Source organism: Sus scrofa, chromosome 17, assembly GCF_000003025.6.
Source record: "Sus scrofa isolate TJ Tabasco breed Duroc chromosome 17, Sscrofa11.1, whole genome shotgun sequence".
NCBI lineage: Eukaryota > Metazoa > Chordata > Mammalia > Artiodactyla > Suidae > Sus > Sus scrofa.
This window is the reverse complement of record NC_010459.5, coordinates 62328977-62356256: the sequence shown is the minus strand read 5'-3', so window position 1 is coordinate 62356256 and position 27280 is coordinate 62328977. Positions and strand designations below refer to the sequence as shown.

Genomic DNA, 27280 nt, shown 5'->3' with positions numbered 1-27280 from the left:
TGGGGAGAGGGCTGGCGGGGCGGGAGCAGACGCTGCTGAGCAGGGAAAACCCACACTTTATTTTGACGCTTTCAAAGCATCCACACGTAGGTAAAGCGCCCCCCTCCTGGCCCCTGGCGCCAAGCCACCTGCAGCTCCCTCTTGCCCGCCAGAGTGGTCAGTGCTGGACACCAGCTCAGCTGTCCTCCGCAAGCCACTGGGTGGGCCGAGGGACACGTTGAGCGGGTGACGGGAACCCTCGGGGCTGGTGCTCACAGCTCCTGGAAGGAGGAGGGGGCTGAATTAGCGGCTCCAGGTGGCTGGTCCCCCGGCTGGGGACCCTCAGCCCCGAGGGGCTTCCTTTCCCTGCCACTGCTCCCCTCGAAGATCTTAGGGAGATCTGGGGGGCACAGAAGATTTGGGGAACGCCAAGGAGCGCACGGCTCCTGCCCCCCCCCCCCCGGCATCGGCGGTTTGCCCACCCGCCCCCCACGCGTTTCTGTCCGGCCTCAGCTGCCAGGTTCCGTGGGGGTCGTGTGCTCAGGCAGACCCCAGCCTTGCCTTTAACAAGGGCGCCTTCGATTCACCCGCCTCCACAGCCATCCCCCACCTTGGCCTGGCTGCCGCCCGGTAAGCCCAGCCCAACAGGAGGCATCGTGCCCCCGACCACTGGGAAGATCGAGGCAGGACGTGCCCAGCAGAGTGGTGGTGGCCCCCAGGGTGCTGTGTTGAGAAGGACTCAGGACAGGTGTCTGGGCCTCAGGGGGAAGGCAATGGGCTGATCCGCAGCGCCTGCCGGGCCAGCGAGGTGAGGAAGGAGGATGCGCTGGTGGGGTGGCTGCGGCATGCCCGCGGGCACAAGGCAGTGCGGTCATGGTCGGGGCCAAACGCTCACCCAGCCTAGGCCAGGAAGGTGCGCACACAGCTGCGGATGGGGGCCCTGCAGACGGGGCACCGCTGCAGGCTGGGCGCACACTCGCCACAGGCCAGGTGGCCGCAGGGCACGAAGACGACGGCCACGGCGCGGTCCAGGCACACCCTGCAGGTCCGCTCCTCCCGCAGGCGCTGCAGCTGCTCCTCTGCATCCCGGGCTCCCTGGGGCTCCCTTGGGACCTGGGCTCCACCTGGTTCTTCACCGGCGTGACCTGTGACACCGCCCCCACACCCTGACCCATGGTGACTGGTGGCGCTGGGCCAGACCAGGAGGGCCTGCCCCACCCCCACCCAGCAGGGCCCTCCCCTCACCTGGCTCCCTGGTGCTTTGCACCTGCGCCTCTCTCCTGGATGTGGGTGGCTCAGGGCCCAGGTGGGCGGGAGCTGCGGGCAGTTAGGACAGACCTGAGGCCCGGCCCTGTGCCAGCACCCCCATCCCCGCCCCAGAGCCTCCTCTCCACCCGGCCACTGTGCCCAGCTGGCCCCTCAGGTGGCGGCCATGGATACTGTGTGCCGGGCACTAGGGGATGGGAGGGAGGACTGTGCCCAGGAGGGAGGAGGAGGGAGAGCTGGGCAGTGTCCAGGGAGCTGAGGTACCTCTGGCTCCTGCTGCAGAGCCCCTGTCCTCTTCTTGGAGCAGGTCGGCCACCAGCTGCGACGTGGACATGCCAGCTAGCACTGCTTGGTGGTACTTACGCTGCAGCAGCTGCTGCACCTGGCCCCGCCCAAAGCCCATCCGGAGCACCGCCTGCACCGCCGGGCACTGGCTCCACACAGCCCACTCCCGGCTGCCCCCGGCATCTGCAAGGCAGGGCGAAGGGTGCTGGGCAGAGGGCAGGCCACAGCCAGGGCCTTGGGATCCCTGGAGGGGCAGGGGCGTGCCACTGTGGCTGGTCACCGGGGCCCCCTCAGCCCAAGGGGCCTCTGGGGCCGTCATCCTCGCCCGAGTCGGGGCTGTGTTCCCAGAGCCTGTGTCAGAGGCGCTGCCACCCAGGGAAGACGTGAGCCTGACCTCAAAGCTGCCACAGATGGAGCCCGACTGTGTGCCAGGCACTCCTCCCCGAGCGTCGTGTGGACCCAGGTTTATTCGAGGTTGGCACTGTCCCTGTGTCGCAGCTCAGGGCACTGAGGCTCCGAGAGGAAAAGCTCTTGACCCAGGGTTGGTTGGAAGCCCCGGACCTGAACCCCAGAGCCGCTTGACCCCGCTGCAGGGGGAGCAGAGTTTAGCCCAGCCAGCTCCTCCGTGCGCTGAGGATAGCGGCCAGCTGGCTCTTGGGCGTGGCTGGCCACTGCCCCACCAGAGGCTGTGGGTGCACGGTGGCCTCTCCTCCCCACACCTCTGCGGCCAGCCTCGGGGTGGGCCGAGCCCACGGCACCCAGCTCACGGGCAGCAGGGGGCGGCTTTGGCGTCTCTGGGGCCCTGGGCACACGTGGTACCTGTGTGAAACCCCAAGAAGCGAAGCCCAGGCCACACCCTCATGCCCAGGGCAGCAGCCTCCTGCAGGGGGACAGCTGAGAGCCCGCGTGCAGGGTGGTGGGGCCACGTGTCCCTGCTCACCTGAGGCGGCCGCGGGACCTGCTTCTTCTGGGTCCTCCGGACGGTCCTGGAAGGAGCCAGTCAGCTGTGCCCGAGCAGACGGAAGAGCTGGGTGAGGAGGGGAGGGCCCGCCCCCGCCCCCGCCCCCGCCCCGCCCCCTCGTCCTTCAAAGGCCCAAGGACAGGCAGGACTCACCCAGGGGCCCGGCCGGCGGCAGCATGACTCCTGCGCACTGCAGACAAAGTCCCTCCCCTTGGTCTGGAGCAGGAATTCACACCTGAGGGGAGGGTTCAGCCGCCCCGTGGGCTGCGGACCGCGGGCCGCCAGGGACCCCCCTCACTGCACTGTCTGGGTGGACCCCTGCGCCCCCGGCCTGGGCTCCCGGGTTTGGGCACCTGCCGGGAAGCCGTCCTGGAGACAGACTGCTGAACATCAAGAAGGAAACAGCCCAGCGCCCTCCGCAGGGGCCCCGGGACTCAGCCGCCGGGACTGGGCACGGAGCTGCCACAGCTCTGGTACCTGGGGAACCACCTGGCATGCTCTGTCCAGGGGTCGTCGCCTCGCTCCCAGCTCTGCAGACCCCCGTAGCAGAAGAAGCACCTCACCTTGTCCTGCTGGCCTGGGTGGAGCAGAGACCTGGCCCTGAGCACACTGGCCCCTGGCACACCAAGGAGTGTCCCCCAGGCTGGGTTGGTCCCCTGGGTGGCCTTTCCTTCGGGGGCAGGGCCTCTCTGTGGTGGCTTGGGAGCCCGGGGGGCTCCCACTGGCCTCTGCTGCCCCTTTGCCCAACATTCTCCTCGGAATTCACCCCATTTTCTCAAAGGTGGAGTGGGGGTGGTGGGTGAATATTGGGGAGGGGAAGGTGGGGCATCTGCCCTGCTCACAGAGAGTGGGGGCGGGGCCTCGGTGCCCCCGCCTTGGGCTGGGTTCTTGGCGACAGAAAGAAGGGGGCCTGTCTGCTGCTGGGCTTGGTCTTAGGGACTCATGACTCACCTTCACCCCGAGGCCCTCGCCTCTCCTCACCGCCCACTGTGTGCAGATGGCCTGGGGTGCAGAGACCGCGGGTGGGGGCTGCCACAGGCACCCCCCCACCCGGGGCGCCTGACGGCCTGTACCCGGATGGACGCCGGGGCCCGCAGAGCCTCCCGGCTCCAGCTGTCCCCCTGCTGACCCCACGGCAGGGACCAAGTGTTCCGGGCTGTCCTGGCCCCTCCCAGATGCACTTGTTGGTCTGAAGCATGGGAGGGACTGCGGGGGGCAGGCACGGAAGGGCGGGGGGGGGGGGCTGGCCCCTCTGCATCAGGCCAGGACCCTCCCTGCCTTGGAGGACGGACCCCATGGAGAAGGTGGCGCCCAGCCCAGAAGCATCTGGAACGGTGCCCAGGCCCCCAGGACTCACCCGTGTGGAAGAAGCCAGCGGCAGCCAGCAGCTCGGGCCGCACCACGGCGCTCAGCGGCCAGTCGTAGAAGGAGGCCAGCCGCAGCTCCTCGGAGCCCATGCCGGGGAAGGCGGGCCTGGCGGAGGGTGCAGACCCGGCCCCAGCCTCCTCCTCCTCCTCTGCCAGGGGGCGCAGCTGGCTCAGGATCTGCCCATCCATGTGGTCCTGGCCTCCCCAGGACAGGGTGCTGTGGGCGCATAGAGGGCGGGGTCCATGGCGCCCCTGGGTGGGGCTGTCACCAGCAGCCCAGGGGCTCGGCTTCAGGCTGCAGCACCCACACTTGGCCCTGTTCTCAGGCCCCATACAGAAAACGCAGCCCTGACCAGTTCTGTGCGGCGATGGGGCCCCTGGACAGCCAGCCCTGCAATGTGCCCAGCCAGTCTGCCCCGGGCTCCTGACCCCTGAGGCCTGCCTGGGAACAGTGGCGCTCTTTGCTTCCAATAGCGGGGCAGCGAGGCAGGCACGGTCCTGCCCCCTAGATGCCCCAGGTGGGGGAGCAGCCAGAAAGCCGGGAGGGGGTACACGGGGGCCCGTTGCTTTCTGGAAGGGGCCAGCGTGGCAGCCTGTGTCACATGCTCCCTGAGGCAGGAGTGTGTCACGGGGCTCCGGGGCAGGGGCCTCAGCGGCGGGGCCAGCCTGGGGGCTGCCACTCTCATCCTGCTCCATGGGGGCAGGCAGTGTCTCCTGGCACGAGGGGAGGGGCAGAGAACGCTCTGGAAGCCGCGGAGGGTGGACTGATGGGGGGGGCAGGGGCAGGGCTGAAAGGGGGGCTACGCCCTCTGTCAGCTGTCAGTTCCTGGGCCGGGCGCCAGAGGGGCCTCTGAAAGCAGAAGGTTCCAGGTGACCTAAACTCCACAGTCAGTGCTGCCCGGGGGAGGGGGGATGACCAGGGTGGGGGCGGGAGTCGGGTGGAGGACCGGGGGCGGCTGGGGAGTCACAGGGCGCCTAGTGAAGGGCTGGGCCTGGGCCCCAGGGAGGCTTACCTGCGTGTTCTCCTGCTCCCATCCCTGGACGAAAGGGGCTCGAGCCCTCCCCGTGTCCGGCTGGGTGGCAGCAGGAGCCCTGGGCAGACCCTTGAGTGGCTCTGTCCCTTCCCCTAGGACAGCCACACCCCCGCCAGGGTCTTGGAGCCACACGCTGCAAGGTTAGTCTTCCCTCGGAGGTGCTGTGACCCTGACACAGGGGACACCTGGTGGGGCCCACAGTGCCACCTGCCCATGCCTGCTGCATCAGGCTGGTCCTGCTGCTCTGGGGCATCGGGACCACCAGGCGCATTGGGTGCTCAGAGCTGGCCCCCGCCCCAGACCCCGCTGCCATCACCTTCCCCCAGACCCGGTCTCGGCCTCAGCAACAAGCCTGGCCCAGCGGTCAGGGCACATGGGCGCCCTGGGGAAGCCAGTGCTCCCAGGAGGCCCAGTGGGGTCCTGAGGACAGAAAGGCTCTGGGCAGGGGTGGGACGAGGAGGAAGACCGGATGGGGTGTGGCCCCCGCGCCCAGCACAAGCAGAGTGCTCTGCTAATCCTGGGGGCAGGAGGGGCCCACCGGCCCGAGGACCAGGTGGGAAGGGGGCAGGGCCACCCGAGGGTCACAAAGAAGGGGTGGGAGGAGGGGTCCTCACCCAGGCCTGGAGCCCCCCTCCCCGGCCCCAGCAGGCCCCACTCCCCATACCTTGGTGCGTGCTGCGAACCCGGCAGAGATGGGGGAGCCCGGAGCCCAGGCTGTACCTCAGTCCTGGGAGTGGGGGCTGCAGTCTCACCCTCAAGGACACCCCATCAGCATCCTGGCCACACCAGCCACTCAGCCCCGTGTGGCCTGGGTCCCCTGAAGTCCCACCTGCTTTCCCGAGGGTGCACTAAAAGTGTGGCGGGAAACCAGGCAGCAGGTAGCAGGCCGCTTTGCCGCCGCCGCCGCTGGGGCAATTCCAGGAGGGGGTGGGCCAGTCTCCTGGGGCAGGGGAGTCCTGGGGCCACGTGGAGACGGACAGGCCCCAGATAGGACTTCCCAACAGCGGGACTCCCAACAGCGGGACTCCCAGCAGGTCACCTCAGGACACCAGGCATCGCACCCCCCCAGGCTCTGGCTCCCCGCTCTGTGTGGAAATGAGAAGCGTGCCCGCCCGCCCCGGGGGTGGGTTTCCTCTGGACCACTCTGCCCACCCCACCCTCCTGAGGATGGGGCTGTGCACCAGGGTCCCTCCAGGCTGCTGGCACCTCAGGAGGGAAACTGCAGCCCCTGGTTTGCTCTGAACGGTCTGGGCCTGGGGACCAGCCCCGCTTGGAGGACCCTCGGGGTGGCCCCGGCAGCAGAGGTGGCATCCATGGGGGCACCGCTGCTCTAGTCCCTCGGATCCCCAAGTTAGGGGGCCGGGACGGGACAAGCAACCGCCTTCACTCTGGACCTTCCCACGAACAACCCCAGCCTGTGGGAATCTCCCGGGAAGGGGTCCAGTCCCCCCGACATGCCGAAGCAGGGGTTCTGCGTGTGCACGCAGGCGTGGAGCTGCAGAGGGGGGGCCGAGGGTCACCAGCAGGAGCCCGGCCCCTCAAGAAGGACCAGCCTCCGCCTCTGCCCTTGTCTGCAGCCGAGGCTGAAACTCCTGAAACAAGAAATTATTCATATGCTGCTCACATGATTAAATAGAAAGAAATAGGGAGCTAAAAATAACTATCATCTACGTAGTCCAGAAATTTCGAGAATACTGAAAATATAGAGAAAATCAAAGCCACCCTCTGAACCAGCTCTGGCACCACCAGGGCCAGCGCCCAGAGTTGACCCTGCGCGGGAGCTTCCTGGGAGGGAGGTCACTGGGCCTCGGCATGTTCCCTGGCAACTCTCCGTGCATCCCTACCTATTTCGAAATAAGCACCTCAAAAAGGCCCTCGGCCTTCCCTCCACTGAGGAATAAGCCGCTGTTGACTATTTTGCTGTTTCCTTCTGGAGGTGCTCTCTTTGCCATCTGTCCATCTTTCTCACCGAGTGTCAGCTTTAAACCTGAGCCGACACGTGCAATGCCGCAGAAGGCGCCCTGCGACCGCTCGGGGGCGCTGTGGGTCTTTACCGTGAAGCCTTCCCAGGTAAGAAGACGACGCCAGACCGGAGATGGAGGGTCGAGGCCTCTGGGTCACCCCAACCGCTTAGACACAGGAGCACGAAGACCACTCAGGACCCCGTACGGTTTGCTCCTGGAGCCAGACCAGATCCCCACTCTCCCCGAAAGGTTCAGGACCAGCCGGGCTTGGGCAGGAATGTCCCCACACGGAGGGCTCCCCGCCCTGTGATGGGAGGCAGCGCAAGAAGAGGGGGGCTGGGCAGGCATGAGCACAGCTGCCGCCCCCCCAGAGCCGCACCCCTGCCTGAGAAAACTCTTCGCTGGAAGCCGTGGGTGCTTGCCATTTGAACACGCTCTGGATTCCCCTCTGGACAGCGGGGCCAGGGCCACTGGGCAGGGGGGCAGACCTGGGGACTCATTCCCTGCAATGGGGCTACAGAGGGCAGCTCTGAGTCAGCCCCAGGGGGCGCTGCGGAGCCAGGCGCTGGTCCTTCCAGCTCTTGATCTTCCAGGATGTCCAGTGCTGGGGTGCTGGGCCCGGGGGCCACACCCTCTGATGTGGGGCAGTGGGCCCCTCTCTGCACCCCACCCCCACCCTCCTGGCTGAGGAAAGAGCTCCCCCCTTGGGGGTCTGGGAGCCTGGCTGGCGCAGGTGCACTCTCACCTGTGGCCACAGAGCGAAGTCTCCAGGTGACCACAGGGCACCAGGCAAGCACACTGGAGTCCTGTGAGGTGGCTTTGGGGCCACCGGAAGGTCTGGGGAAGGTGGGGCAGAGCCCTGGGGCTGCGCCCCCTCCCCACTCATTGCCGTTCACAGCGTGGTCCGCCTCAGAGCCTCTGCAGGCAGACCCTGCCTGGAGGCCCGTGCTCCACCTGGAGCCCCATTCGCTGATGGTGACAAGGACCCCATCCTTCCAAGCACCACCAGCGGAAGTCGGACAAAGCCCAAGCTGGGCACAACCCTACCCAGGACGGGCAGCGTCAGCGTGGACAGGCCAAGGTGGTCACGTGGGCAGTGGGAGCCCCATCTGATGTGGTTCTCTGTGGGGTCCTTAGAGCCTGGAACGGTGCCTGGGCCACAGGGTCATAAAGATTTAAGGAAAGAAGAGAGAGAGAGAGAAAGCCAGAGAGAGAGGGAAAGAGTGTCCTTTAAAAACTCACCCTTAGGGGAGTTCCCGTGGTGGCTCAGTGGTAACGAACCTGGCTGGCATCCATGGAGGATGCGGGTTCGATCCCTGGCCTTGCTCGGTGGGTTATGGATCAGCATGGCTGTGACCGTGGTGGAGGCCAGTGGCTGTAGCTCCCAGCCAATTCCTAGCCTCGGAACTTGCACATGCCATGGGTGTGGCCCTAAAAAGATGAACAAACCAACAAATAAATAAGCAAACAAAACAAAACTCACTCCCCTTAGAGAATGTACTTCCCCCTCCAGGCCGGGGGCTGGGCAGAGTGCTCCAGAGCAGGCCCTGAAACCGGGACTGGGGGGGCCACCGCCGCTGGAGGGGTGGGCGGGAGGCAAATGATGGCTGTGCTCTTGAGGGTCCTTGGGTGGGCACCCCTGCTGGGGGCCTCAGAGGCTGTGGGCCCCCAGCAGCTGGGCCTGGCTGGTTGGCTCCCCGCCCTGTGGCCCGTGGGCAGGAGGGCGCTGCGGGCAGAGCTGTGAGCGGCCAGCAGGGGGCGTGCGGGGAACGTGAGCGCTGGGCGGACCCCCATCCCGGGCATCTCCCCACTGGTGAGGCTGGACCTTGACCTTCACCCAGCTGTGAGCCCCGCGCCGGTGTCTGGACCACGGCGTCGGGCCGCCTTCGCGCCCCAGGCTGCACCGCCGGGGTTTGGTCAACCGGAGGATTTCCTGGGTGTGCATGGCCCCAGGCCCAGGCGGGACGCTGGGCGAGTCCCCGAAGAGGATTTGGCGGCTGCTCCTTCCTGTCCCCTCCCCAAGCCCGGGTGCTGAGCTGGGAGGCTCGGCTGGACTGAAGGTCCGGCATAGGGAAGGGGGAGGCTGAGGAGTGGCCTTCTGGTCTCAGTCCTGCAGAGCCCGGAATGTCCCCTGGTCAGACATTCGCATCTGGAGGCCTGAGGGTCCCGTCTCCAGCCTCACATCCCAGCCTTGGCATCCGGGGACGGTCGGGGTCAGCTTCAGGAAGGGCTGCATCAGGGGGCTTGCTGACCATGGCTTGGGGGCAGGCTTCCAGGGAAAGCAGAGCTGCTGGGCTGCAGGATAAAGCGGGCGGCGTACTCCACCTCCACGCAGGCGTTTGGAGGGTGAGCATGGCACAGGGTCCCAGAGCCTCTTCCGGTCTCTCCATCTCTGCCTCGCGCTCTGAAAGCTCACGAGGAGGCACTTTTGAGGGCTGGGGTCTCACACATGCGAGCATTTCCTGCAGTCAAGTGATGACCCAGCTGGGCCCCGGCTCCCTAGAATAATCGAGAGGCTTAAGGGAGCCGCAGGAGGGAAGGGCAGACTTGGGGGGGCTCCAGACTCCGGGGGCTCCTCAGAATGAAGGAGAAGCTGAGTGTGCTGGGCAGGGCCAGGGAAGGGTGTCCCAGGCAGAGGGAACAGCAGGTGGGAGGCTCACGGGCACGTGTGTGGGGTGGGTCCTCTCGGGGACCCGCGGTGTATGAAGGTGCAGGGCTGTGAGGGGCAGGCGGGGGAGCCTGGAGGCAGCCAGGGGGGGCTGGCCGAGTGGGGCTGTGTGTCTGGCTTGGGCCTGAGGTTGGCATATCATGCACCCACCATCACCACGGTCAGGACTCTCAGCAGCAGGTGACAGAAACGCAAAGCTGCAGCAAAAGTGAAAAGTATTTGTTCATGTGACCAAAAGCCCAATGGTGACCGCTTGGGGATCAACCAGGCCTGCCCCTTCTGCCCCACTGGGCTCTGCTTCCAGGCGGCACCATCTCCAGGCCAAGGTGGCCGCTGACCGCTCCTGTGCTCATAGCTCGGCTGCTGTCCCGGGTGGGGCTCATGGTTCCAGTCGGCCAGGCCCCCCCTGACCGCAGGGACCGAGGGGGCCACCCCAGACTGAGCCGGATGTGTCCCTGGACAGGAGGGGTGAGGCTGGCATGCAAAGAGACGGCTGGCCAGCCGCACAGAGAGTCGGCCCCACTCCAGGCCGTTTGCCGCGGGCCCTGGGCTCCCCTCCTCCCACAGGAGGTGGCGGTGGGCACGTAGTTCTCCTCACCTGCCCTCCACGAACGACCCCCCCAGCTGGCCCTGCTCACCCTCATTCCCCTCCCACCGCTGCCCTCCCCGGGCACCTGGCCCAGCCATCGAGGCCCCGCCCATCCCAGGCCACCTGGAGCCCTCGAGGCATCTCTGTGCGGTCTCGTCACATTGGCCCCCCCGCTCCTCCCCCGCTTTTGTGGCCACACGGGCTCCCGCATTCCCCACTCTTTGGGGACCTGTAGTGGAGCGTGCTCATGGCGTCCTGGGGCCTCGGGCATTCAACCTGCGCTCCGATGGGCTGGCGCTTGGTGTTTAAAGCTCTGTGGTTACCATCTTGACATTCTTTTTTTTTTTTTTCGGTCTTTTTGTCTTTGTTGTTGTTGTTGTTGCTATTTCTTGGGCCGCTCCCACGGCATATGGAGGTTCCCAGGCTAGGGGTTGAATCGGAGCTGGAGCCACAGGCCTACGCCAGAGCCACAGCAACACGGGATCCGAGCCGCGTCTGCAACCTACACCACAGCTCACGGCAACGCTGGATCATTAACCCACTGAGCAAGGGCAGGGACCGAACCCGAAACCTCATGGTTCCTAGTCGGATTCGTTAACCACTGCGCCACAACAGGAACTCCCATCTTGACATTCTTAATACTTTTAACATTTTTTGGCTGCCCCCATGGCATGTGGAAGTTCCTGGGCCGAGGATCGAACCCATGCCACAACAGTGACAACACTAGATCCTTAACCGCTGGGCCTCCAGGGAACTCCCTGACATGGCTGATACTTTATCTTTGAAGTTATGTTTTGTAAAGTGCCATCGGTGGGACAATGGGGCACATGTCAGGGACTCAGGGCCTCCCAATGCCCCTCCTCCAGGATGGATTCTCAGCTGCCCACTCCCTTGTCCCCGCCAAGTGACCATCACTGCCCCACGCCCCAGCGGGAGTCTGGGGTGAACATGGAAGGACACCGACCGGCAGGGATGGGCCTAGGTGCCTAGGAGGGCACGTGCCCCTCTGTGAGCGCCCTCCCTGAGCGGGACATTCGACGTCAACTACCGAAGGCCACCGGGTCCCGAGAGAGCTGGTGGCAGGAAGGGAAGGCCTCCTCCTGCCTGGGGAGCAAGGCCCCAAGCTTTTGCCCTGTGCTGCGGTGGCCCTGCTGGCCTGGAAGCTTCCCGCACATTCTCACTGCCAAGGTCGAAGCCACCCGAGTTGGAACTCTGCTGCAGAGCAATCTAGCCCCCAGTGTTGCAGCAACCACCGGGCAGGTGCGTTCTGCTCCTGCACCTGTGAGACATCCAGGCCCCAGGCCACCTGGCATGTCTCTGGGGACAGTTTGGTGCTGACAGAAGGCACCCTTGGCCAAGTGGAGTTAAAACACTGCAAAAGCAGCTCCTGGCAAAGCAGGGAGGGAGAGCTGATGGGCATGGCCAGTGGGGGGGGGCATGGCTGTGGGGCCCCTCGGGGAGGGTGTCTGCCGAGGACACTGCTGCTGCCAGTGCCAGGAGCTGGCCAAAGTCCTCCTGTGGTCACGGAGCAGCGGTGTGGTCTGGGCAAGCTCTCTAACTTCCGAGAGGCTTAGCTGCTCCAGGAACCCAGACGGCCTCTGCCTTGCTGGTGTGTTCCCTGCCCGTCAGATGGCGCATCCCACACACCCAGCTGGGTCTTCCCAGCACTCAGCAGCAGACACAGGCGTGGCCGGGGCTGCGGGAGCTCCCCCTCCAGCAGGCAGGCAGCTACCTCTGTGCCCTGGCTCCCAGTCTGCCCATCCTGAGCCTCAGGTCTGCGACGGCTCCCCTCCTGGCTCCATCTCGGCGCTGATCCAAGGTGCCCAGTTTATCCCTGTCCCTCCCTCCTCATGGGCAGCAGGAGGCTCATTCTCTGCCCTCCAGCATCCCTGGTTCCTGGTGCACGGCAGGCACTGAGTGATCAGGCTCATATCCGCAGCTCCCACGTCTGCAGGGTGGAGGGAAGCGCTCAGTTAACACGTATGGAATCAGGGACCCGGCGAGTTATTTAGAGAGAATCAGTGTCAAAACTGTAAATCACAGGAGGTGCGTCAAGCTTATTCCTGAGCTGGGAGCAGGAAGAGCCTGAGAAGGTGAGCAGGTCTGTGGGGGTGTGAAGGGGCTTCCGGCAGGGCTGAGCCCTGAGTGTCAGTGAGAAGGGGGCCGGGGAGTGGCCGACAGCAGCATGGGCACCTCTGTCGCCCAGCCAGGGGGCAGGCGTCTTCTGCGCAGACCCCGGAGGCCGGCTGTCAGGTGCGCCCTGTCCAACGTCCAGGGGATGGTTTGCTCAGCCAAGGGCTCGCCTGACCTCGGGGCCGACACCCTGAGGCCCCGCCCCCAGCTCGCTGGAAAGTGTCCCCGCTGGCAGCTCGTCATGCCTCTTTGGGGGATGACGTGCCAGATCTAAGACCATGCAGGTGGCCCGTGCGAGTGCGCTTTGACCGGTGATGCCACCTGCGGGACCCCCTGTCCTGGTGCCCTTGCACAAGTGTGCACGTGCCTTGGGGCCAGTGAGGCTGGAACCCGAGCAGCGTGGGAAGGACCCTCTGCCTCCCACTTTGTACACAGATGAGGCTTTTGACCACGCACCTACACGCCTTTGAAATAAACAGAAAGTCAAACCTCCTTAAATCAATGCTGGAAATATTCAGAAAATCCCAAACGTGCTGGGTACAGCAGGAAGGGGCACCTGCGGGGGAGAGCGCAGGATGGAGTGGGCTGTCTCTGCCAGCAGACACTCGTGACAGAAGGCCCCTGCGCCTTGTGCCTGCATGGACTGGGCCGCTCTGCAAAGTGAAGGATGACAGGGATCAGGTGCCAAGGGCAGGGGCAACGTTCCGGGCAGGGGGCGAGTCTGTTGGCCCCAGCACAGACCCAGAGCTGGGCCACCCTTGCCCTAAAGATCCCGCCCTGTGCCGTGCCAAAGCCTGAGCTAGTCAGTGTCACCAACGGTCCTACCCTCCTCCCTGTGCCACGAGCTGCTCTCCCAGCTGCAGGGCCTGGGCCTCCAGCTGCAGAGGAGCTGGGCTAGGTGGGCCAGACTGGGGCAGTTTCTCTCTCACTCCCTTCATAGCCAGACCATGGCAGTGACCACCTGCATGACAGGAAGCTCAGGTCCAGGCTCCGGACTCCGTCCTTCCGGTGTGCTCAGGCCTGGTGGAGGAAAAGCCTCCCCCTGGCACTGGTCTGGGGGCCTCAGCCCCCTGTGCTGGGCCACCACGGTCCCTACATAGAGCCTTTGGGGATCTTCACGTTCCCTGCTCTGGGTGGCCCTCACCCTCTCCCCTCGCTGAGATCCGTGAGGAATACACTGCCAGATTTCCCAGCTGGCGGGGAGGCAGCCTGGGGTGGGCCCAGGTTGTAGCTATCGGGTCCTGCCTGCCGCACCCTGGCCGGTGGCACCGCACCTCCTCAGGCCTCTCGTTTGTGAATCTGAACTTCCACACCTCCGGCCCTGGAGCGTGGCTCCAGATTTTTTACTTGACATCACTTGTGATCCCTGTGCTGGCTGAACGGTGGCCCCCTGGAAAAGATTCCTGTCTCTCTGGTATCTGAGAGTGGGCCCTCATTTGAAAACAGCATCCCTGCAGATAGAATGGAGGTAAGATGAGGTCACAGTGGATCAGAGCGCCTCCTAGAAGAGGAGGGTGATTTAGAGACATGACACAGGGAGAAGGCTGTGTGATGACGGAGGCAGAGAGCCAGGGACACCTCGGGCTACCAGAAGCTGAGCGAGCCAGCATTCCAGGCCTCTGAGCCTCAGCAGGACGAGGACAACATGAGATCTGGGCCTTGAGAAGATGGTGTACCTGGGAGAGCTGGGAAAGGAGCCATGCCGGGGAGCCCCAAGGGGCATCCAGGCTGGGGACCTTGTGTGGGGTGGCATGGGAGTGGGGAGCGAGAACCGGCCACCCTTCAGGAAGGTGGAGCCAAGGAGGGGCTGTCCATCCCTGAACAGAGACCAAAAGGCTCCTGGACCAGGGCCCGGTGCAGGGCTGAGCTCTTTTCTTCCCTGTGGTGAAATCTGGGTTGAGGCTCTAACGTGCAAATTGGTTATAAACTGGGGAGCCCCTTGGAGACCCAAGAGAGCGCTCACAAAGCAGCGCCCTCAGTGAGGCCAGAGCCCAGGGCTCCACGGGGACAGAGGCTGCAGAAGTCCAGGACCGCAAAGCTCAGAGCCTGGGTGTCCCTCTGAGGATGCCGGCGGGCGTCTGGGGCGAGCTGCGGGCTACAGTGGACTGCAGCCTGCTGTAACTGGCAATCAATAAGTGAGCGGCTGCGGTCACTGGCCGCGCTTCTTCACCTCTCGGGCACCAGCGAGGGGGTGCCATCGGGCTGCGCCACCCCGCGCTGGCACGCGCCGCCCTGCTGCCGCAGCATCACCGCCTTCGCGATGGCTGCGGCCCTGAGACCCAACAGGTGCACACCTGCCGCGCTGCTCCCCCGCCCCCCGTGAGCCTCTGGACCCGCCCACGTGACTTCCCGGGCTCGCCCTGCCCCGCCGCGCGAGACTGGGACCCAGGCGCGAGATCCGTCCCGCAGGGTGGCGGCGCGCAGGCGCGGCGCGTGGCGGCCCGTCGGCCTCCCGGCCTGCCCCGCGCGCGCTTACGTCGCTCAGCCTCGTCCCGGCCGCTGCCGCCGCAGCCGCCGCCGCCGTCGCTGCCGTCGCTGCCGCCGCCGCCGCCGCCGCTGCAGCCGCCATTGGAATCCGCTCCTCGTCAGTGCGTCCCGTCCTGGTCGCCAGGCTGCGCCGGTCCGCAAGCGGCCCGCGCGCCCAGCAGCCGCCGCCGCCGCCGCCCGGCCGACCAGCGCCCGGGAAGGAGGCGGCGGGCGCGGGGCCGCGAGAGCGCGGGTGACAGGCCCGGCCTCGCGGGGAGGCCCGAGCCGGCGGGTGCCCCGGCCCCGCGCCGCGCCGGCTGTTCATGAAGCATGTCGGCCACCAGCGTGGACCCCCAGGTAGCAGCGGGACCGGGGTCGCAGGGCCGGGGGCTTGGGCTCGCGGGGACAGGAGTCGGGGTCACGGGGCCGGGCCGGGGTCGCGGGGCCCAGGGCCAGAGGCACGGGTCGCAGGGCGGGGGGCTCGGAGCCGGGAGCCGGGTGGGCGTCGCCTGGGACCGTGGGCCGTTCAGGCCAGAGCGCGCCGCCCGCCTGGAAGGGTTCTTGCGAATAACTTTGTATTTCCCTTCCTCGGGTTCTGTCCGCTCCCACCGTCCGGGCCTGTGGCGAAGCAGAGAACGAAAGGACAGGATACTAAAGGTGAGTGCGGTCGGGACGGTCCGCGCAGGCTTTGGAGCGGAGCTCGCCGAGGGCCGGGCGCACACGTGGGGGAAAAACAGGTGTGGGCAGGGGCGCCCGGAATCGCGGTTTCTCTCCCTTAGCTTAGGGGAGGTGAAACTTCCCAGTTGTTGGGGAGTGGTAACAGGTCTAAAGCAGGGGCTTTTCAAGCAGTAGGAAAATAGGTGCTTTGAGCACTTCCATCCTTCTCCCCCACGGCCAGCGGGTTGATTAGGTGGGGAAGGAGCCCAGGGAGCCGCCACTTGCCTGTCTGTCTGCAGCTCCAGGTGTGGGGCTGGCTCCGGGGTGACCGCCAGACCTTGGCCCTACCTGGTCTGGCCTTACCCGGGTGAGCTGGTGGCCTCACCCTGTGAAACCCGCCCGCTTCCTAAGTCTTTACAATCTCTTGGGATGTCCTGGCTGGGGCCAGACCCCCAAAACGCACTCCCGGAGCTCCCTCCCTCCCATGGTGCCGCTGGGTCTTTCCTCAGAAGACTGCAGTTGGTGTGTGTGCTGCGTGAGCAGAACCAGATCCGGTCCCTCGTGTTTTCAGATTGGACGAGGCCCAGCCCCTGTGTCCTTCTCCCTTCCTTTCCTGGCTGAGCGTTGTGACAGTGGCAAATAAGCACGGCCAGGTGGTAGTTCAGAAACACTGCAGCTACACGCTTCCCGGCTCCACTGCGCTGTTTCCTGTGCTCTGCGTGTGCAGTCGGGCTTTCGGAAGCACCGTCTCTGTCCGGCACACAGCAGCCTCAGACCACCTCCTCCTCACCAAAACCCAGCTACCAGTTGCTTGCATTGTTTTGTCTGTACCTCTGTTTTGTCACCATATACCAAACTACAATTAATTTTTACCAAAAACGTAAGCTGAGTTGTTGAAAGTTTAGTGTCACCGTTCTGATTAGCTCTGGGATGACTGTGGCCCTTTTTGAGTAAAAGCAGTTCCTGTAGAGGGGGGTGGACGTAAGCGTTACTACCTTTACTTTCCACGATTAAGAGCAGTGTTTTAAAAACTCAAAGGTAATGTCTTGCCCCTTCTCATTCCAGTACAAAATGGTTCTTTGCATCAGAAGGATAGCGTTCATGACAGTGACTTTGAGCCCTACCTTTCTGGACAGTCAAACCAGGTGAGCGTATCTGCTTTGAACTTATTTTACGTTAGATTTGATTGTGCTGCGCACTCCCCCGTTACTGCCGTGTCTCTCACTTCTCCGTCTTAAACAGCAAAGGAGCAGACTGTGAGGCACTGGAAAGAGTGGCCTTTTTCGAGCTCTGCATCATGGCAGTTGTGGCCTTGGAGAGCCGCTAAGAGCAGGACTCTGGAGCCAGGCTCCAGCCTTGGGATCTTAACTTGCCCGCTGACTTGATGGCACTTCCTCGGGGGGCCTGCCCTCCCTGCTCCTGCTTCCTTTTCTGTAGGACGGGGGAGCTCCTGATGGACTTGTGGGGAGAGATGAGACGGTACCCGTAAAGCTTCAGATGCACCGCAGCAAATCCTGGCTACTGGTCTTCTTGGGTGTCGGTCGCAGGGTTTCTCAGTCTTGGCACCAGGGAAGTTTGGGGCTGAAACATTCTTGGCACGGTGGTGGTGGTGGGGGGGCATTCCTGTGCATTGCAGGATGTTTAGCAGCCTCCCTGGCCTTTACCCATGAGGTGTCCTTAGTGCCCCCCCCACGTGACAACCAGCGGTGTCTTGGCACGTATCTGCTGGGGGCTAAATTGTGCTGGGTAGAAGCACTGCGCTAGTTGGAGTCCAAGTTTAAGCACAACCTCTGCCTCTTTTCTTGCTAAGCTACCCTTCTCTACAGTGTCTGAGCACTTTCCTCTCTCCCCGGCCTTCTTCCTGGCTGCGCCTGGCAAGTCAGCCGCGCCCTGGGCCGGACAGGGCTGCAGAGACCTGGCTGCTCAGCGATGGGCTTTGGCTCAGGCGTGGCTGGGAGTTAACGTGGACTTCCTTCCTTGACTGTCTCATCACTCCTGCGATTTGGTTTCGCCGGGTGAGGCATTGAAGGCTCACCAGAGTGTCAGGGGGCTGTTTCTCTACACGAGGAGGGTGTTTTCTGAGGCCGGAGCTGTGTTGCTTAGAGGGACGCTTTCACACGCGGAGCAGGTGAGGGATTGGTGTACACACACCGCAGGGCCCCGTGAAACAGCTGGACAGCAAGGGCCGCTCCGCAGCACGGGGAGCTCTGCTCAGTGCCTTACAACGACCTGCGAGGGAAGAGAATCTGAAAGAGAGCAGGTGCGTGTGACCGAGTCCCTGCCGTGTGTGTGTATCTGGGACTAACACGACATTGTAAATCAGCTCTTCGGTTTAAACAAGCGTGGAAACAAAAAAAAGTAAAAAAGAAAAGAAAGAGTGAGGTAGGGGTTCCTGGCGTGGCTCAGCGGTGACAAGCCTGACCTGTCTCCAGGCGAATGCAGGCGGGATCCCTGGCCTTGCCCAGGGGGCTAAGGACCCCGTGTTGCCGTGGCTGTGGTGTAGGCCAGCGGCCCCAGCTCCGGTTCGACCCCTGGCCTGGGAACCTCCATGGGCCGCGGGTGCGGCCCTGAAGAGGAGGGAAAAAAAGAGCGAAGTAGATGGTTTTCTGAAGCCAGTGCGGAGTCAGCTCCGCTTGGCCCCGGGAAAGCCGCGCAGAGAGACTGTGGCGAGCCGCCGCCGCCGCCCTGTCCGTGAGGACGAGTGCCGTTCAGCCGGTTAATCAGCACGACCCTGAAGAGTGAGTATCGCGAGAGCTCCCGACTGAGAACAGACGTTCCAGAAACGTCCTGCTGTTGCAGCGTGGAGAAGCATGCAACCCGGGGTGGGGGGCCCACAGCCTGACTTTCCAGGAGCTCCCTCCTAGACGGAGGAACCGAGGGCCAGAGAGGCCCTGGCGTGCCTGGTGGCGGCCTGCGGCGGGGCCCTGGGTCCCGAGTTTGCGGCTCGTTTCTCCACGTGGGTTGTGATGCGTCGGGAGCCACTTGGGATGGTTCCTCCCTCGGATGCCCCTGTGCGGCCACGAGTCCCATTCAGAAAGGCCAGGCTGCTGAGCACACGGCTTCGTCTCCACAGAGCTGTCGTTGGCAGGAGCAAAACTGCACTTGTTTAAGGGGACGGTTCCCTGCGCGACTTTTCGCTTGGCCGCGTGCACCCCGTGGAGCTGTCGCCGCCCGAGGTGGCGAGCGGGCAGGTCGGTCAGTCCCGCGGTGCTCGCCTCTCTTTGAACCCGGACTTGGCTTGTGGTAGCCGCTTGGAGACACGGTGACTTTGTGATCCGTGGAGCAGGAGTCCTCGGGTGACTGGGGCATGAAGACGTGCGCCTCTGGCTTAGGGAGCTGACCAGTACCGTGCGCCGTGCTGGGACCGCGTCGGGGGCGCTGGCTCTCCCCCCAGGAAGGCCTGGGGCGCCGCTCCCCGTGGCCCCAGGAGCGCCCGGCTGGAGCAGCCCTGGGCCCCTTCCGAGGCCGGCAGCATGGGTTGGGCTCTGCTCGTCCTGAGCCGGCCCCTGCTTTCCAGGGCTCTGTTTTTCCCTCGGAGGTGAGGCGACATGGGGAGGGCCCAGAAGTTCCTGCTCAGCGCGTGGAGATGGGCCCGAGTCAGGGCCGGGGGCTGCCGGCGGACCCCCGGCCGGGCGGCGGGCGCGGGAGTCCCGGCGCCTGCGTGCACCCTCCGCAGCCCGGCCGCGGCGCCCCGTCCCGGCTGATGGGGACGGAGGAATAAAGCGCGCCTTTCCGTCTTCCCTCTTCAGTAACTCAGCCGTGTTCCCGGTGTAACAGACGCGCTTGCTGGTCAGAAGGTCGTTTCCGGGTCCGGTGCTGACCGTGTGGGGTTCGTGGACGCCTGTCCCGCGCTGTGCTGGGACGCGTCCTCTGGTGCGCGCGGGGAAGCCGCCTGGCGGGATGGATTGGTTTTCGGTTCTGCGGTAGGAGCGTGGCCTCACTCACGGCCGCACCTCACCATAGCCCTTCAGCTTGACCCCCACTGGAGGACGGGGTGCGGGTCCTCCAGGCCCGCTTGTCTCCCACATGCATTCCCTGGGTCCCTCCCGCGGTGGAAGGACTCAGGTGCCACACGCTGGCCTGCTTCCTCTTCCCTGGACTGTCCTGCCTGGAGCCAGCTGCTAACCCCTGGCCCCACGGTGGCAGTAGCTGTGGCAGGACAGCAGTGACACTGGGTGTGGGCTTGAGGGCCTTGCAAGTGGCTAATGTGGTGTCCGCGCTCTCGGGTCCTGAGTTGGTGGTTAAGGCTGAAGTGCAGCCCGGGGCTGGGGCCGGGGCCGTGTCCGGAACGCACGCGGCCTCTCCTCCCAGTGCCATCCCTGCCTGTGGAGGAGGCTGCGTTACTGTGATCAGGGCACTGCCCAGGCCGAGTGGTGGCGGGGGCAGGGGGAGGGCTGGCCACGCTGCAGAGGGTTGACCTGTTGTCCAGAGGCATCGTCACTGTTGTGGGGGCTGAGGTCCTCGCCCAGAGGCTCCTGGCCTGGGGGCTGCCCCGCCTTGCCCAGACCCCACCCAGGTCCTGCTCCTCGGAGCAGCCTCTCCCGCAGGCGCAGGTGGATTGAGGGGCCGGAATCCGCCTGTCTCTCCAGGAAGGCCGCCGAGGCTGTTCCCTTGAACACGGGGGCACTCTTGTCCCGGCTGTGCTCCCCGAGAGCCGTGGGGATTGGCGGGCACTGGCCCGCGTCCAGCGAGCTGCTGGCAGGAAGGAGCTCTGATCCCTGGAGCCCCAGGAGTCCTCGGTGGGGACAGGGAGGCAGGAGGTGGCAGTGGGGACCTTCATGTGCGGGCTGGGACGGGCTGAGGGGCTGGCCTGTTCTCGCAGGCCTTCGGGGTCCAGCTCCTCCCGTCCTCAGGCCTTTTGGTCAGGTAGCCCGGACCCTCCCTGGCTGCCGCAGCCCAGCTTCCGCCTGGGGCCACCGGGTCACCGGCCAGTGGAGGGGCCTCCTCGGCGGGCCCTTGCTGGGGCAGGAGTCCTAGGGGTTGAGCGTGGGGTCAGGGCTAAGGAGTCCTGGGGGTTGAGTGAGGGGTCAGGTCCAAGGCCCGCAGCCCTGAGCGTCCTGTCTCCTGCTCATTAAAGCTGCCTCGCTCTCTGTGGCGCTGCGCCTGCCATTGGTGTCCTTCTGTGAGCGGTGTGGCCAGTAGGTCAGGTCTGCTCCTGCCCTGGTCTCTCCCACTGGACCGCTCGCTCTCGCAGGCGAAGTGGGGCTTCTGAGTGGCTGCTGCCCGCAGCGTGAATCCAGGTCGCTGCAAGTGATGCTCTGTGTTTGGGGCAGCCACCGGGTCGCCTGGGTCTTCCTCCTCTGTCCTGGCCGGGCGCCCCCGGAGGGGGTGGGGAGCCTGTGCTCTAGCGGGGTCCCCCGGGTCGCCACAGCGTCTAACGTGTCGCCCGCTTGTTTCCACAGAGTAACAGTTACCCCTCCATGGCCGACCCCTACTTGTCCAGCTACTACCCGCCGCCGTCCATCGGATTCCCCTACTCCCTCAGCGAGGCACCCTGGTCCACTGGCGGGGACCCCCCGATCCCGTACCTCACCACCTACGGCCAGCTCAGTAACGGAGACCATCACTTCATGCATGATGCTGTTTTTGGGCAGCCCGGGGGCCTGGGGAGCAACATCTACCAGCACAGGTTTAACTTCTTCCCCGAGAACCCCGCCTTCTCGGCCTGGGGCACAAGTGGGTCTCAGGGGCAGCAGGCTCAGAGCTCCGCCTATGGGAGCAGCTACACCTACCCGCCCAGCTCCCTGGGCGGCACCATTGTGGACGGGCAGGCGGGCTTTCACAGTGACACCCTCAGCAAGGCCCCTGGCGTGAACAGCCTGGAGCAAGGCATGGTGGGCCTGAAGCTCGGGGACGTCACCACCTCTGCTGTCAAGACGGTGGGGTCGGTGGTCAGCAGCGTGGCCATGACGGGCGTCCTGTCTGGCAGCGGAGGGCCCAGTGTGAACATGCCAGGGTCGAAGCCCACGTCGTGGGCGGCCATTGCCAGCAAGCCCGCCAAGCCCCAGCCGAAGATGAAGGCCAAGAGTGGACCTGTGATCGGGGCTGCGCTGCCCCCTCCGCCCATAAAGCATAACCTGGACATCGGCACCTGGGACAACAAAGGGCCGGCGCCCAAGGCCCCCCAGCAGGCGCCGGCCCCCCAGGCGACGCCCCAGCCCCAGCCGGTGGCGCAGCCTCTCCCGGCTCAGCCTCCCCCTTTGGCCCACGCGCAGTATCCAGGCCCCCCTCAGCCGCCCCAGACCCGCTGGGTCGCCCCTCGCAACAGAAACGCGGCATTCGGGCAGAGCGGCCCCGGCTGCGGTGACAGCAACTCCCCCGGAGGCGCCCCGCCCGGCGCGGCCCCGAGCCTGGAGTCCCACCCCGTCCTTGAGAAGCTGAAAGCCGCGCACAGCTACAACCCGCGGGAGTTCGACTGGAACCTGAAGAGCGGGCGCGTGTTCATCATCAAGAGCTACTCGGAGGACGACGTGCACCGCTCCATCAAGTACTCCATCTGGTGCAGCACGGAGCACGGCAACCGGCGCCTGGACAGCGCCTTCCGCGCGCTGGGCAGCAAGGGGCCCGTCTACCTGCTCTTCAGCGTCAACGGCAGCGGGCACTTCTGCGGGGTGGCCGAGATGAAGTCGCCCGTGGACTACGGCACCAGCGCCGGGGTCTGGTCTCAGGACAAGTGGAAGGGCAAGTTCGACGTGAAGTGGATCTTCGTCAAGGACGTGCCCAACAACCAGCTCCGGCACATCCGGCTGGAGAACAACGACAACAAGCCGGTCACCAACTCCCGCGACACCCAGGAGGTGCCCCTGGAGAAGGCGAAGCAGGTGCTGAAGATCATCGCCTCCTACAAGCACTCCACTTCCATCTTCGACGACTTTTCGCACTACGAGAAGCGCCAGGAGGAGGAGGAGGTGGTGCGCAAGGTGAGCCGGGGGCGGGGCGCCGGCGGGGGGCGGGGCGCCGGCGGGGGCGGGGCGCCGGCGGGGGGCGGGGCGCCGGCGGGGGGCGGGGCGCCGGCGGGGGCGGGGCGCCGGCGGGGGGCGGGGCGCCGGCGGGGGGCGGGGCGCCGGCGGGGGGCGGGGCGCCGGCGGGGGCGGGGCGCCGGCGGGGGGCGGGGCGCCGGCGGGGGGCGGGGCGCCGGCGGGGGCGGGGCGGCCCCCGGGACTGGGTGTCCTCCGGTGAGGAACCACGGTGGGGACCGCTGTGCAGAGTCCCCCCCTTGAGGACTCGCACGTAACTTGCCCTTGTTCACGAATCGTGATCTTTCTACGGCGGTGCTTCCCGGTCTTGGTCGAGTCAGGAACACTCAGAATGTTCTTTGGCCCTGGGGGCCCCCAGGAGAGACGGGCGAGGCTGCTGGGGCAGAGGCCCCCACCGAGGGCCTCGCAGGGCCTTGCTCTCAGCAGGGGACACTCTGCTTAGAGGGTGGTGCTGGTTTTTCTCTCAAAACCCTGACCTCCTGCGGTTCTCGGAGGCCCGAGCTTGCTCCGCGTAGGTAGTGGAATGGTGAGGGTGGGTCTCAGTGCCCAGAAACTGGCCCAGGAGTGGGGACGATAAGGACGTGGCACTTCGCAAAGCTGCTGTGTTCAAGACAGTTCATTCTGAGGGTCTTCCTGCTTTTTCGGTATTAGAATGTCCAGTCCGGGAGCTCCCTCGTGGCTCAGTGGATCCCTGAATCCGGTGTTGTCGCTGCGGTGGCTCTGGTTACAGCGGAGGGGCGGGTTCAGGCCCCAGGCCCAGGACCTTGCACGTGCTGTGGGCGTGGCTGGAAGATAAATAAAATGTCTTGCCTTTCCCGAGATGTCAGTTGATAACAGCTGGGTTTTCAACCCTTGTTTGGTCCCCATGTTAAAACGCATCTCCCCCTCTGAGGACTTCAGTGTCCTGAGTAAAGTTTCAGGCAGAAAAGCGTGTAGCGGGACCTACGGAGAACACGGTGCCGTCAGCTGCACATGGAGGTCCCCAGGCTGGGGGTCTAATCAGAGCTGAAGCCACTGGCCTGCACCACAGCCTCAGCAATGCAGGATCCGAGCCACATCTGCAGCCTACACCACAGGTCACGGCAACACCGGCTCCTTAACCCACTGGTTGAGGCCAGGGAGCGAACCTGCAATCTCATGGTTTCCGGTCAGATTCGTTTCCGCTGCGCCATGACAGGAACTCCGCCGTGAGCAGCCTTAAAGTCGCACAAACTAACAACGCACAGTTTGCAAAACGGAAAACGGCTTGATCCACTCTTACTCCTGTGCAGGAAATAAAAGGGCTTGCTTCGTTGCGGTTACTGTGAGTCTGGTTTTGCTCTCTGGGGTATGAAATGAAATGCCGAATTCTGCCTTTGTGGGGACGGGCAGAGGTCACGCTAATGGTGACCAGGAGCTGGCTCTGTTTTGGGGTTTTTTTTTTTTTTTTTTTTTTTTTTTTTTTTTTTTTTTTTTGCTTTTTAAGCCTGCACCTGTGGCATATGGAGGTTCCCAGGCTAGGGGTCAAATCGGAGCTACAGCTGCTGGCCTACAGCACTCGATCCAAGCCACGTCTGAGACCTACACCACAGCTCATGGCAATGCCGGATTCTTAACCTGCTGAGCAAGGCCAGGGACCGAACCCACAACCTCATGGTTTCTAGTTGGATTCATTTCTGCTGTGCCACAGCAGGAACTCCCGGGAGCTGACTCTGTGTGTGCTTTGTTTTTCGCGCTGTGATCCTGGATCTGAAGATTCTGATGAGCTGAGGGGTCAGTTCCTGCCCGACGTGGTTGGAACTGGGTGCCTGGAGCTTGTGGCATGGCGGTGGATCCAGCTGACGGCGCCCGCATGGTGGAGCTGGGGGTGGAAGGGGTCAGCCCACGCTCAGGCCGTGGTGGCACGTTCACCGGCAGGGCTGTCCTCTGTCACTTTGCTGGCCTCGTCGGGCTTCCGCGGGCCTGCTCCTCCCCTGGGCTGGGAATGCTCCGGAGCAGGTGGGTGCAGCAAGCACAGGCGCGGGCTGGCCAGGCTGGCAGCCTCGGTCCACAGGTGTCGGTGGGGCCTTGATCCTGTTCTCAGCCCCGACCTGGTGCTGTCCCGGTGCAGCTTCCACCTCGAACTCACGGGGCTGTGGTCTCCACGCGGCCCGGATGGCTTTCCAGGGAGGGTGGGTGTGTCCTTAGGGTGATGTGTAGGGAGACGGGGTTGGACCCCAGGCTTGTGCGGGCGAGGCCTCCAGGAAGCCCACCTTGCTGTGTCCTGGGGTTCATCGGTTTCTGTCTGAAGTTTGACTCCATCGTTTCCAAAGGCTCACGATGCTCAGGATGCCTGGTGCTGAAGGTGGCATGTACCTGCCGTTTGGAGGGCCTGCCTACCTCCGGCGCCTCACAGTCCATCTGACAGTGGCCCGCTCCTTGGGGAGGCACCGCACCTCGGGGCAGCTGGGTCAGTCCAAGCCCTGCAAGCTTCCGGCTCATAAATCTAGAAGCAGCCACTCCTGAGGGCACTTAAAGTCATGCGGGTTTGGAGTGACAGGGGCTGTCAGGCTGAGGATCTCCTTGTGTGTTACGAGCGGCCACGGTGCCCCTGCGTGGAAAGCGGGCCTTCGATGCTGCCAAGCTCCCCCTGGGAAGGCGCGACCTCCGCTCGGCTGCCCACTCTGGGGTGGGAGGCAGTCAAGGCTCCGAGAGACACCGCTTGGAACTCAAGAGAGAGGTCGGGACCTGCTCTCCGCAGGGGCGGTAGCTGAATGTTTTAGGAAAACCCAAAACCCAGCGTTTCAAGCTCTCCAGTGAAGGAGAGTCAGTTCTTGGCGCCGTGGCTGTCGGCCCAGCCTGCTCACACCCACGCGCTGGGGCTTTTCCGGGACAGGGACATGGCCTGGAAAGCACTCAGGTGTCCCCTGGGGGACGACACGGAGCACGTGGGGGAGAATTGGGGTATTTGTTAACCTGAAGACACGTGCAGTCCTTTTTTAGCAAGGAGGAAGGGCTCCTCCTTGCACCGTGCCTCCTGGGTGCAGAAGGTCCGAGACCCGTAGCCGGCCAGCCCCGGCCCAGCCGGGACCCTCGCCCGCCTCCTGCTCAGGGGGCCGGGGAAGCTGGGCCTTTGCGCCTCCGCAGCTGAGCGTGGCGGCGGCGCTGAACCGAGGGGCCGGGGCGGCTTCGGGCCCCGCCGATGAGAAGGCGGCGGGCGCCCGTGGGGAGGGACGCGCGGCGGGTCGCAGGCTTGGTCCACAGGCGCAGGAAAGGAGGTCATCTCGAGGCGTCGCCCTGCCCGGCCGGCCGCCACGGGGAGGCCGCTATCGGACGCCTGGGCGCGCGGCCCCAGCGGCGGGGAGCAGGGTCCAGATCTGGCTGCGGCCCCTCGGCTTGCGGGAGTCTGCACGGCGTGGCCGCTCACGGTGACGCCTCCTTTCCTCTCGTTGCAGGAACGGCAGAATCGGAGCAAACAGTGAGGACAGAGCCGTTTCCTGCACCGTCTGACACGGACTGTGGGACCGTGCGCCCGGCACGGCGGAGGGCGTGGTGCGGGGCGCCGTCCCGGGCGTCGGCCCGGCCGGCCTCGTGCAGGGCTCGAGCGCGCGCGTCTTGCCCTTGTTTGTAGTTTACGTGTGCCCAGAGCGGCCCTCGTCCGTCTGTCCCCTTTCTGTGTGTCATGGTCGGTGAGCGCTCACGGGGAGGGCGGTTTGTCGGCTGATGGCTCAGACCGCCGGAGCGCTCAGCGTGAGTAGCCGTGAGGACCGAGTCCAGTCCATCCCAAAGATTTATTCTTGTTATCATGGTTATTTTCGGTGACAATTACGCTCTCGTTCTCACACTCACAGTCATTTGACGTCTTTACACGAGGCTCGTCTCACCCCTTTTGCTTTAATGGTGAACGTAAGAAACCCGAGTTGCCTGGCATTTCGCGTGTTTTGTTTAAACATTCTTCTTCAAGATGCTCAGGTCGACAGGCTCGTTGTCACCGTGTCCAGCTGGTTTGCCATTTTCTCTGTTACCTCCTGATCTGCCCCTTTGATTCCTACCCGACAGAAGGAAAGATTTCAGGTGTTCAGATTTGGCCACTGCGGTTTCCCTGGAACACCCGCCTCCCACGGCGGCCGTCCCCTTCCCTTGTTGTCCCTGGGGGGTCCTGACACCGGTTTGCGGTTTTGTACCGGTACTGCTGAGCTTTCCCGTGGGACCTAGGAATCCAGACCCCGTGACGGATGGTGCCACCGATTGTAAATTTCAGCGTGTGTCACTTTTCTTTTTCTTGTTGAATGGGTTCAAAAAAGCAAAAAACAAAACCCTTTAGAAACTGAATGTGCTGTCACGTTTTGTGGATTGAGGGGCCGCTGAGGACGTCGCGCGGGAGTTTGAGCTGGAGCCTGAGAGCGGCGTGCGCGCCTGGCTCGTGCTCGCCGCCTGCCTGTGCCGCGCCGTCGCGGGCCCCCCCAGAACGCAGGTGCTTTCTGAAAACTTCACCACAGGCCCTCCGAGTTAAAGTTTAAGCTGTGCTATTTAGACTCGTATTTAGAACGTGTCACTTTCTCTGAACTGTTACTGCCTGTACAGAGTCACGGCCACAGGGCTGCTTCCCTCTAGGAGGTTACAAGCCTTAATAAACAAAACCTATTTAGCAGTCTGGTGTCATCTCATCCTCGCCCGTTTACCAGTTCACGTAACTGCAAAGCCAGGAAAAAGGATCCCTTTGCAGAGCCCGCGTGGGTCTCACGTCTGCCAACCATTTTCTTCCCGGCCTGGTTGCCTGGGCTGCCTGGACCCGTAGGTGCTCCCTGGCAGGTCAGGTGGCAGCAGTGCCCGTGACAGTCAGCGCCAGGCAGGGTGGCAGGGGCCGTGACGGCATCAGTTGCTGGCTGGCCGGGTGATGGTCCTTAAGTGTTCCCGGCTCTGAAGGCTGCCTCTCGCCTGCCAGCTTGGGCCAGCGCCTGGCAGAGGGCGGCCAC

General features: G+C 64.5%; 2 protein-coding genes across 6 annotated transcripts; one reads left to right on the top strand and one right to left on the bottom strand.

Moving 5' to 3' along the window:
* BIRC7 (baculoviral IAP repeat containing 7) lies at window positions 37–4594 on the bottom strand. Of its 4 annotated transcripts, none has more exons than XM_021077580.1 (8): window positions 3849–4588; window positions 2969–3068; window positions 2645–2726; window positions 2471–2534; window positions 1510–1713; window positions 1225–1296; window positions 875–1124; window positions 40–260 (listed from the first exon to the last, which is right to left on the bottom strand). In XM_021077580.1, the coding sequence occupies exons 1-7, from the start codon at window positions 4552–4554 to the stop codon at window positions 880–882; spliced, it is 1473 nt and encodes a 490-aa protein (XP_020933239.1). In that variant the 5' UTR covers window positions 4555–4588; the 3' UTR covers window positions 40–260; window positions 875–879. The 4 variants fall into 4 exon arrangements, with proteins under 4 accessions (XP_020933240.1, XP_020933239.1, XP_020933238.1 ...); XM_021077579.1 differs by having other exon boundaries at window positions 125–260; window positions 875–1145; window positions 2471–2516; window positions 3849–4591; XM_021077578.1 differs by having other exon boundaries at window positions 125–260; window positions 875–1145; window positions 3849–4590.
* On the top strand, window positions 14945–26955 carry YTHDF1 (YTH N6-methyladenosine RNA binding protein 1). 2 transcript variants are annotated; one of them, XM_021078235.1, is made up of 5 exons: window positions 14945–15069; window positions 15345–15369; window positions 16435–16514; window positions 20772–22289; window positions 25760–26955. In XM_021078235.1, exons 1-5 carry the CDS (start codon window positions 15043–15045, stop codon window positions 25784–25786), a joined length of 1677 nt encoding a protein of 558 aa, XP_020933894.1. In that variant the 5' UTR covers window positions 14945–15042; the 3' UTR covers window positions 25787–26955. The 2 variants fall into 2 exon arrangements, with proteins under 2 accessions (XP_020933894.1, XP_020933895.1); XM_021078236.1 differs by lacking the exons at window positions 14945–15069; window positions 15345–15369; window positions 16435–16514 and adding an exon at window positions 19067–19242.